The sequence below is a fragment of the Channa argus genome, chromosome 12 (assembly GCF_033026475.1).
Source record: "Channa argus isolate prfri chromosome 12, Channa argus male v1.0, whole genome shotgun sequence".
In the NCBI taxonomy this organism is placed as follows: domain Eukaryota; kingdom Metazoa; phylum Chordata; class Actinopteri; order Anabantiformes; family Channidae; genus Channa; species Channa argus.
The window spans coordinates 9,653,755-9,664,834 of record NC_090208.1 but is presented as its reverse complement, the minus strand read 5'-3'; the positions used below and the strand labels follow the sequence as shown (position 1 = coordinate 9,664,834).

At 36.5% G+C, this 11,080-nt stretch overlaps 1 protein-coding gene across 2 annotated transcripts; it reads left to right on the top strand.

Moving 5' to 3' along the window:
• The first annotated feature begins 5,529 nt into the window (after positions 1 to 5,529).
• Positions 5,530 to 9,712, top strand: LOC137137486 (CD276 antigen-like). 2 transcript variants are annotated; one of them, XM_067523789.1, is made up of 4 exons: positions 5,530 to 5,703; positions 6,449 to 6,504; positions 6,656 to 7,015; positions 7,261 to 9,480. In XM_067523789.1, the coding sequence occupies exons 2-4, from the start codon at positions 6,450 to 6,452 to the stop codon at positions 7,368 to 7,370; spliced, it is 525 nt and encodes a 174-aa protein (XP_067379890.1). In that variant the 5' UTR covers positions 5,530 to 5,703; position 6,449; the 3' UTR covers positions 7,371 to 9,480. The 2 variants fall into 2 exon arrangements, with proteins under 2 accessions (XP_067379890.1, XP_067379888.1); XM_067523787.1 differs by lacking the exon at positions 7,261 to 9,480 and adding an exon at positions 9,504 to 9,712 and having other exon boundaries at positions 5,532 to 5,703.
• Positions 9,713 to 11,080: the final 1,368 nt, after the last annotated feature.

The following is an 11,080-nucleotide window of genomic DNA, read 5'->3' as shown; positions in this document are numbered from 1 at the left end:
AACCACCCGCTACAATATCAGCAGAAAACACTAACATGTTAATAAAATAACAAGTACTTTGACATTTTGTCCATGAACCACAGTTTTCTTAGACGTTGACTGTAATGTCCTCAGTGTTTTATGGTCAAACCAAGTAAAGCTGCTCTAAATTACTTCTTTTACACTGAAATTTGATAACTTTTCCTAAACTGGATCCATCCTGTAGTTTTTGAGATATTTCAGTCTAGATCAAAGTTCTGGATCCACAATGAACAAACCCACAGAGCTGAGCTGTCACTAAAACTGTCCCTTGTGGTTAAAGAGACCTGAATTGTCCTCCTCTTTAAAATACTTGTTTTGTCCTAAACACACAAATATTAAATCTCCAGTGATGTGAACAGAGAAAAGCATCAGATCTTCACCTTTGAGAAGCTGGAACCAGAAAAATGTTCTTGTTTGTACTTTGCCTTAATTCCACAAGTGTGTCTCCTTAGAGGTCACACATGTCAGAAATAACACTTCTCTAAACAGAGCAGCTTCATGTTTTCAGGGGAGTCATTGAGATTCAACCTTGTTCAGTTATTGATCATCTGTTATCAATCAACGTTTCAAACATGTCTGGACTCAAGAAGACCATAGAATTAAGTGTCTCTATATTGGATTAATGGACATTGTTAAAAGTTCACATTTCACTGTTTTTGTTACTTTGTGTTCATATTGTAAATAAGTATATATTTATGTTTGTGTAGTTGTTTTGACTCTTCTGTTTTAACTCCTAACATCAGAAACATGGAAATCCTCTAGAGTACAGCAATAACAATAATAATACACCTTAATAATAAACCTTACACAGTTTTTAAATGTGGACACTTAGACATCTATAAAAACAAGTGACCTGCAAGTCGTAACTTATGTTTTACTTTTTTCTTATTCTGAACTTTATGGTCTAGATTCAACAAGGTGCTGGAAAGTTTTCTTGCATTGAAATGTTTCTAACACCTGGTTGAATGTATGACAGGAAGAATTAAGCTGTTGTAACAGTTTCTGTTGACAGTGGAGGAATTTTATACCATGAACTCATTGTCATAGCAAAACCAGTCTGAGACACTGCTGCAGAGAAAATGTCTAGTGGCTCTGATGGTACTTTGACTCCAAGGAAAAGGGGCCAGATCCTCTTTTCCCCTCCTCTTGTATTAGGGTCGGCACCGACCCATTTTAATTTTTAAATGCATAAAAGATCCATATACATTTGTTTATTACATCAAGGATTTTTGAGTTTGTCAGTAACCTCTATTTCAACAAAATAAAATAAAAATAAAAACTAAACTTACTAAATTATGAAATGCTCTTATTGAAATTATGACCTTTGTGCTGTTAGGGTCAGTTTCTACCCACTTCTAAAAATAAGGTAATAAAGCAATAATTAGAGCAAAACTGAAATAATAAGTGCACTGTCAGCCTAAACACTGACATCCAGCTCTTCTCCTAATCATGTGAGCTTTAGCTGACTCATGTTTTCCTGTATAGCTGCACAAATACAAAACAAACAAGATGTGTGAATTCAGTATTGAATTGGTGACTTGCAGAGTTCAAATCTCCAATTTGCAGCTTCAAGTATGAGAAAAAGATTTTCAGTGAGCCAAGTTCTGATAGTATTTTTGGTGAAAATGAGGAAGTAAACACAGAGGAACACAGCGACATGGATAAGCAGGTTTCTGAGGACGAAGACAATGTGGAGTTTCATCCAGAAGAGACAGACACATCTGATGAGTCTGATGAGGACATCACCATTGGAGAATTTGCTGAAAGAGTCAAGTCCAAAGATGATAAGATCTTTTGGAGGTCAGTACCTCATGATGCACATGGCAGAGCAGCTGCTGCAAATGTCATCAAAATGTTCCCTGGAATCACAATGTTTGCTATGACAGGAGTCAGTGACATCAAGACATGTTTTGACAAACCTTGAAGGAAAAAAAGTCCATGGTGACACGTGGAAAGACATTGATGAGGTAAACCTAGATGCTTACATTGGTGTTCTTCTTCTTGCTGGAGTGTACAGATCCTGCAATGAGGCCACTGATAGTCTCTGGGACACATCAACAGGCAGAAATGTTTTTCGGGCAACAATGTCACTTCAGACCCTTTAAATTATATCAAGAGTCCTCAGATTTGACAACAGAGATACCAGAGCAAGATCTGACAAGTTCTCCCCCATCAGGGATGTCTGGGAGAAATGAGTGCAGCTTCTTCCACTGACGTTCAACCACAAATTTTTTTACCAGCTTTGACCTTGGACAAGAGCTTCTCAGGAGGAAACTTTTAGAGAAATCTTTTTTTTTTTTGGCTTTTTCTTGAAGTAAATGTATATGAGTCAAAACTGACCCGTAACACTATAGATGTTACTATTGTTAAAAATATTTAAATAAATAAATAAATAAAACAAATTCTTTAAAGTGATGTGTTCTAACATCTCTCAATAATGGTAAGGTAACAAAACAATCTTGTATTTATTTATATTTTTCTATTGAGGTTCATTTTACAATGTTTTTATATTGAGATTGAGGGGTATGCTGACAAAAAAAGCCCCAAAGGTCCACAACTAAAATATTAAAACTAATATTTTCATGGAAAAGGAAGCCTAACAAGGTAAACAAGACATGAGAAGCAAATTGGATGATAAATAATTGTTTTTTGTGTATTTTACGGCTGATTTAGGACACGAGTCAAAACTGACCCGTTAACACAAGGGATGGTAACAGAAAGCTCACACAAGAGGACGGTTTAGTCCCTCTTAATACTAAATTTAGAATCTTGGGAGCTGGTTTCAGGTTACATTGGATGACCATGGCCTCACAAACAAACCTCTCCCAGCTACTGAAGGTTAAACCGTAGCTTTTTGACAGAAGGTCCAGCAGAACCAGTTTGATTTAAATTGCGATGAAAATCATCAGGATCAACTACACAGCACACAGAGAATCGAGGTTCTTTATGGTTTATGAGTTACGAAAAGGGCTAGAGAGCCAATACTGTAACGTAAAATATTTCATCATGTGGCAGCTGTACACAAAGTTTCATAACAATATCACGTGTAGTTTTCGAGACATAGCTGAGTAAAGATTGCTCTCGTAGACAGCAATGCAAAAAAAAAACAATACTAATATTCATAACAATTATTGTACATTAGCTGTCAGTTTTAGTAATCACACTAATAAAAAGGAAGAAATAGCACAGTGACAAAAGGAGAAAATAAAGATAAATTGTGAATTTTTAAAACTTAGACTCGTACAGTTCACTTTGTGTCACTTTCAGTTTTATTCAAATGTGGTGGGACTGCATTCCTGACATTACACAAACAGTAGGACCGACTGGCTCCAACTGTATCTGCTTTACTTTGATTTAACACCGACATCATCCGACATGAGGCAACTCGTCCCAAACTTTGGCTTTGGAAACACGTTGTGTCACCACATTCTGAGATTTGATCAAATTAAATTTCTGGTTCTGAGAAGCTGAGGACTCTGACTATAAATATAGGAATTTATAAGTATAAATATCAAACACAAAACTAAATTTCATAGAAACAAACCATGGCTTTCATGGGGGACCCTTAGAGTAATTATTCAACTTTTTTGTGTGTGTGTGTGTGTGTGTTTGTGTGTGTGTAATTATTTTTGCTTTAAACTGCTGAAACAGTTCCCTCTGATTCATCACTGGACTCTGTGTAGAAATCTTGTTTTTTATGTACAAAGTTCCTTAATACACAGCAACAAACAGCCAGATGAGCTGCTGCTGTCAAACCCACAGCACAGTAAACACTGATCCATCCCCACTTCACTGTGTGGTTAAGTTCAGGTTCTGTCTCAGGTTCAGGCCAAACTCTGGCTGCTGAAATGAAACCAGACAAATCTGTGTTATTACAGTGTTGAATGTGTTGAGGAAGCAACGTCATGGTTTTAAAATCAATGTTTGATTTTTGCTCTTCAAACTACACAGTTGCTTTGTAGCCTATGGGCACTAAGCAAAGAGACTGTTACTAGTCTGGTTGTTTTGTTGTCTTTCTGGATTGTGCACAAACTGGTAACAACTCGCACATGGTGCAAACTAAATGCTGCAGACAAGAGTTTAGTTTTGTAAGACTAAGAGTCAGAAACACAACAATATTTAATCTCCAGTGATGTGAATCAGAAAAAAGCTGAAATCAGAAAATATGTGTTTCCACCTCTAAGGTTGACATTAGGTTTAAGAATAGTTTTATTTCACAAGCAGTTTAAACATTTAATTCACTAAATAAATAAATAAATATATTGTTTATTTTAAAAATGCTCAAATTGTTCACATAGTTTGAGAAAAGTCAAACATTTGTACTTTACAGCAGCAGCTGATCATCCTGAACCTCAGAGACCAACTGTGAGTCCAGAACCAGAGAGTCAGGGATGGACTGGACTCTACGTTGGACTGGGACTGACAGCAGCAGCAGTTCTACTGGTCACACTCTGCTTTGCTCTGAGTTGTTGTTTCACTGTCACAAGCTTCACAAATGTTCCTGTTGAGGACACAGAGACACAAACAGAGGATCAGACTAACTCTGATCTTTAACATGAGAAACTTTATGGTCTCAGTTCTGTCAGAGGTCTTGTTACTTTCCATATTAACTTGTTTGGTCAAATGCAGGTGGAAATTTTTTATTTATTTTATTGTATTTTATTATACAAAGTCAATAAAAGATACCAAAGACAAAAACAGTCTAATCAACAGACTTTTAATACAGCAGACATTTAAAATGTAACAGCAGAAAAATCCTGGAATTTTAAAAACATACATGTGGCTGCATTTCACCTAGAAGCTCTGATAGTTTGGGAGCTGGTTCACTAAATCAGTTCAATGGGATATTAATAGAAATGAGTCATTATTCTTTATTAATAACTTCAGTGCTCTGTCTAGTGGTCTGTCATGAAAAACTTCGTTATTACACATGAATGAATTGCTGACTAATGACAAACTACACCAACAGACAGCACAGACGTTACATTGTGGCAGCAGAGAGGAGACAACAGGAATATTGTACAAGATTCCATCACAAATTGTAATAAGCTATTAAAAGCAGGCTCATACAGACAGGAGCACACAAAGTCACCGCTCAGGTACTTTCCTCTAAAAAGTACAACTTCAAATTGAAATGAGTACATGCTCTAAAATATAGTCCATAGTAACAGAATGGGATTTATCTGGGTTACTGTACTTTATTAAGTATTTTAAACACTTCATGCTGTTGATAACACGAAGCACCAAAAGGAACTGAAGCTGTAGTAGCTTTCATCAGGACACTTCGACAGACTAGTTGTGCTTTAATAGAAATGTCTTGCATGCGGGTTCACAGCATTTATCCTCGACCCAGATCCTATTGATGTTGCTGCTCATTTGGGACCATAGGCTTCGTAAAGTGGGTGTCTGATTTACTCGTTATACTTGTGCAAACATCCACATACGGTTATTTATGTGCGCTCCGTTTGGCCGCGCCCATCTTCAGCAAACTATTTAATACCACGAGCGAGATGATCTCCCCTTTCTTTCCGTTGGTGTTGCCCTTTGTCGCCCCTGGATCTAAACGCAGTTTTTGTATCATTTTACCACGAGCAGAATTACAAAAACAGATCTTATATCAGCTGGATGTGAGGAGGAAAACTCCGTTACGAGCTGCCTTTGCAGAAATGCTGATTTTTAAAAGTAAGACGACATTTAGATTCGCTCTACTTCGAGCTGTAGAGTCACTTCACGCATTTGTGTTAATGTTGATAATTTACCTTCATTTATTTTGTCTGTGTGAAAAACCTGAATCTCTGTAGTAAAGAAAAAAGTACTTTGTCAAACAGAACAACACGTATAAACATACTTGATATTGAGCTACAGAAAGTGGAACCATAAAAACAGTAAATTTGTATGTACAAAACCATGTTGACATTACATTAGAACATACCACAAACATGGAGACATGTTCCCGTCATACCTGAGCAAACAGTACTGTTACTGATATCACAAGCTTCATAGAAGAGAAAATACTGCACTGAAACAATCTGCTCAACTTATTTGCACATTCGTGTGACAGGAAACGAGGAGGACGGATGTTGGACAAAGTTGTAGAATATTGAGCAAAAATATGTGTAGTTGCTGTTGAACTTGTGTAGCAGTAAACTGGCCCCAATTAGTGATTGAAAAAATGTCTGCAGACTAAACATTTTAAATGGTTCAGATTAATACAAAGTTTTGTTTTGTAGAGTTTTTTTTTAGGTTTCTTACATTTCAGTGTATTTTTTTAATCAGAGTCTTTTGTTCAGTCTTGTGTAGTTAAAAAGTTGATGACCAGATGTTGTAATGACTGAATAAAATCACACTCAATAAAAATCAATAAGATTTTGTCTTGTAACTTTGATGTGATGTGTCTCTGACTGTCCTCCTCTGTCTCCTCTCACAGGATGAAGATGATGTTCAGGATCCTGCTGCTCATCAACCTGATCTCATGTGTCTCTGGTTAGTTTATATCTTCACTTTATTTACCACAAAGAGACAAAATACACTAACAGATGTTATGACTTACAACTTTTAATCCATCATTCATCATCATTTATCATCACTGACATCATCATAGGTTCCTCACTGTGTGTCTCTGTGTCCTTAACAGGAACATTTGTAGTGAATGTGACACAGACGTCCTATCAGGCAGAGGAGAACCACAACATCACACTGGAGTGGACCTTCACCACCAAACCTCAGAGTTCCATCAGCTCACTTAACATCCTCTGCAGCCTGTTCCTCGATCGCAATATTTTAGTCCTGTTTCATCTTCATGATGGTGTTGAGGTCTCAGAGTCTCAGGATCAAAAGTTTTCAGGAAGAGTCTGGTTGGACAAAGACGTCCTCAGAGAAGGACGAATCAGACTTCAACTGTCCAAACTCAGGACTGAGGACTCAGGACTTTACCTGTGTGAAGTGAAATCAGATGATGGCAGCAGCATCAAAGATTGTCAACTCAGTGTTACTGGTAAGTAACGTCAGTGGAGCTCAGTACAATTTCTGTACTTTTGTCTTTTGAAACTAGACGTGTGGCTGCTGAACACACTAGTTGTTCATATCATCATTTCTAAATATCATATATGTAGCAACAGACATCATTAGATTTATGTCATGAACAAGAAGAAAGTTTTAAAGGTTGGAGAGATACATCTTTAAATAAATAGGTGTTGGGGATTATAGATCGAGAAGAAACACAGTTATTTTGTCTCACAGATGCTCATCAGCTCAAACCTGTCTTGGGGCTGTGTGTCTTTCCTCTGTATCCATGTTGGCTTCGACCCATAATACCACAGCGATGCCCCTCAACAACTTTAGTCAGATAACCTGTCCATCAAAATAAAAGCTTTCACAAGTCCACTAAACTTTCAACCAATCATTTTTTTAGCATCTGACATACAGAACCAGATTTATATATATTTTAAATAGTTGTAATTATTTGTAAGTCAAATTACTATGAATTTATAACAGAAGTATAATAATAATTAATAATTAAAAAATTTCAATAAACATGTCTTTCAGACTATTAAAATTATCACTGCAAATATAAATACTGTTTTTGGACATAACAATATGTAAAGACAAAGACAAGTTCATATACAAAAACATTGCAGCAAAATCATCTTGTGTCAATCAAAGCAGCAACAGTTTATCTTAGTGTAGTGGTCATGTGGTCACATGCCTCCAGACTAAGACCAGCAGGTTCAGGAATAGCTTTTCCCCACAGCTGTTCCTTTACTGAAACCTGATAACCCCAACTGCCCACGAGATGCCACTATATACATTCACTTTTGCAAGGCTTTTCCACATTTTGTCACGTTACAACCACAAATATAAATGTGTTTTATTGGGATTTTATGTGATAGACCAACACAAAGTTGTGCAAAGTGAAAGGAAAATGATAAACGCTTTTCAAAATATTTTACAAATGCATATCTGAAAAGTGTCCCATGTCCCAATCGAACATGTGAGAAGAGATCAGCCGCTGTCTGGTTCTGTGCTGCACTTTATTCTTGTTAAAGTCATAAAACGTCTTGATATGAAACTCAGGTTTTCTACATGGAAACACACTTTACAACAAATCCAACCAACAGCACTATATGAAATTTATACTGTAGACACACACTTCTATACAGACGTCTAAATATGACTATCAACCATGTGCAACACAACTTTAAAACACGGTCACTTTCTGCTGCTACAGTCATTCACATAATTAAGTAGAAAAGGTTTAATTTGTTCACTTTTTACAAATAAATATTTTGAAAGTTTGAAGACAAAGTTAGAAAGTTCTATAGAGTTAAATTAACACTGAAAACTGAGAGGGTATAAAATGTTAAATACTTTGATGAAGAATTTATGGGATCTGCTGATAAGTCTTACATATATCTGTGGATGTTATTTTGTTTGTTGCTGCTGGGTAAATAGTTTGTGTTTCATGATCCACCAAGTTTCTCTTTACAGCTGAAATCTGATACAAAGTCTGTTTGTTTGAAGCTGTTGTCTTCTGTCATAATGCTGCAGAGACATTTAACTGCTTAACTAATGAAGCACTTTACACTGAGCCTGTGGAGTCTGTGAGTATAAATAGCTGCAGTTACTCCTCAGTTCATGTTACATTTAAGCTGACAGCACATCGTCTTTGTTTCATTTCCGATCCACTGTGGATTCACACAGAGACACAATGATGAAAACTGTGTTACTGTTCAAACACTGATAGATTTGACTATGTTACATATACTATAGGAAATACAACAGATATAATATAATAGTGCAAATACAATAAAAATCAGTAAAGTGTGTGTGTGTGATTAGTAGTAACTTGTCTTAAAGTGCTGAAGTTGAGCACCAGCTTGTTTCAGTACCAAAGTGCAGAAACCTTCATTTTTTCCCATCAGTTAGTGTTATTTTAAATTAGAAATGCAACAACATACTTTCTCAATATTGTTTTTCAAAAAATTGAGAAGGTCATTATTTTGATTTAGTAATTCATTATTTTGAGTTACAGGCTCTTGATACTGTCGGAAACGATCTTTGCATAGTTTTAAACATTTAGTCTGTCTGCTCCCTGACGACTCTGCCACAAAATAACTGATGTAAACAATATTTACGACAGTGGTACATGTGGAGAAACCAGCAAAGTTTCTGTAAAACACTGGAGGTTGATTTGCACTTTGTAAAAACAAACAAATTGGAAACATCAGAACACAAATATTCAATCTCCAGTGATGTGAATCAGAGAAAAGCAGCAGATCTTCATATTTGAGAAGCTGGAACCAGAAAAATGTTCTTGTTTGTACTTTGTCTTAATCTGCAAATGTAAAGTTTCAGATTATTATTGTTTCAGCAGCAGTTCAAAGATTGAACACCCTCTATAAAACATAAATGTTCTGTTTATAGAAAGAAAAGATGAAGTTATGCTCAAAGTCTGAGGAAAGTCAAACATTTGTACTTTACAGCAGCAGCTGATCATCCTGAGCCTCAGAGACCAACTTTGAGTCCAGAACCAGAGAGTCAGGGATGGATTGGACTCTACGTTGGACTGGGACTGACAGCAGCAGTAGTTCTACTGGTCAAACTCTGCTTTGCTCTGAGTCGTTGTTTCACTAAATCTACTAATAAGACTGAAAATCCCTCTTCAGTGGTTAAACACTTCAGTTTGTCATAGAGCAGACTTCGCTCTGTCCGTCCAACACCTGAGTCCTAAAACCAAGAGACAGAATCAGAGACTCTGTTCCTCCAACATCTGATCCTCTTTGTGTTAAATTCTGTTTGTATCACATCAGTGTGATCAGTTTTAGTGATTACAGGTCACTGTGTGACTGAGGACTTCACCTCTCTGAGCTTCATGGGACCAACAACCTCAGTCCAAGGTGATGAAGACTCATCATCTTTCTCATCTTCATCCTAAAGTGTTCATGCTACATTCAGTTTTATTCATGTAGCACATTTCAAACACAGCAGCAACTCAAGCTGATGCTGTAAACTGAAGATATTTGGATTAAAGAAAAGAAGATGGATAAAAGTTCAGAATTTCAGCTTTTATTTGATGGTATCTGCACCTTGAAATCTCAGGATTTATCTCTTCTTGAACTGACTTTTGAATTAGTTGCTCCCACTTTATTTTCTTCATGTTTCTTCAGTGGGAGTCTGTTAGTTAACTGAGCTGTATTTCCATCTGCTGGAGAAAGATACAAACAACAACAGCAGTATTATAAATGTATTAAATTAGACTCAGGGCGAATTTAATAAAAGTCATTTTTTTGATTCAGATTCAGCTTGAATGAGTGCATTTCCTTTGCTTGTTCATATTTAGTCTGTAATTACCATACAGCACACTGACACCTTTGGTTGGGGTAAATATCAAAGTGTCTTATCTATATCTCAGCAACCGAACAATCATGTGGGAAATGTGTCCATTTGTCCATATTCACTGAGTAGTATTAAAGTAAAACAGCTGGATTATTGTGTCGTGGTCCGTTCTTGGTAAAAGTTGTTACCAGCAGGGATCTTTAAGTCCATAATGTGTCCACAGTGGCTGCTGAACTGTTTTATACCACCAGATGGAGCAGTGGACGTCGGGGTTGGTAAGTAGCCACGTGTTTCTGTTTTTATTCTCGTTCAGCGGTTACAGCTGATTTTATGGCTTTTTTTCTACCATAAGCTTTGAGTGATTCAAATTATTGGTTCAAAGTAACAAATTTATCGTATCTATAATAAATATTTAATATAAACTGTAAAAACAAAATGATTATGAATGTGGACTTTTCATGCTTTATCTTGTTCAGGCCAATGAATGAAGTGTGTTTGTAATAGAGCGTGTTTGCGAGTTGAGCAGCAATAAATGATTCTTTTTTGTGTGCAGCGTGTAAACAGACTTAACGTTACACTGTTACAACCCAAACTAAAGCCATAGAAAGTCATCACTAAAATCTAGGGAGAGAGAAAGAGGGAAAAAGCAAACCACCATCTCTGCTTCAGGAAAAGTTTAGATCGGACGATGATGCTGCAGCGGCTTCGTTACTTAACGGCGTTA

What these genes read in the sequence shown, in the direction of transcription:
- LOC137137486 (XM_067523787.1), top strand. Translation starts at nt 6,450, where the DNA reads ATGAAGATGATGTTCAGGATCCTGCTGCTCATCAACCTGATCTCATGT. An exon ending in CCTGATCTCATGTGTCTCTG is followed by an intron (nt 6,505 to 6,655) that starts GTTAGTTTATAT and finishes TGTCCTTAACAG; the next exon opens with GAACATTTGTAGTGAATGTG. An exon ending in TTGTCAACTCAGTGTTACTG is followed by an intron (nt 7,016 to 9,503) that starts GTAAGTAACGTC and finishes TGTACTTTACAG; the next exon opens with CAGCAGCTGATCATCCTGAG.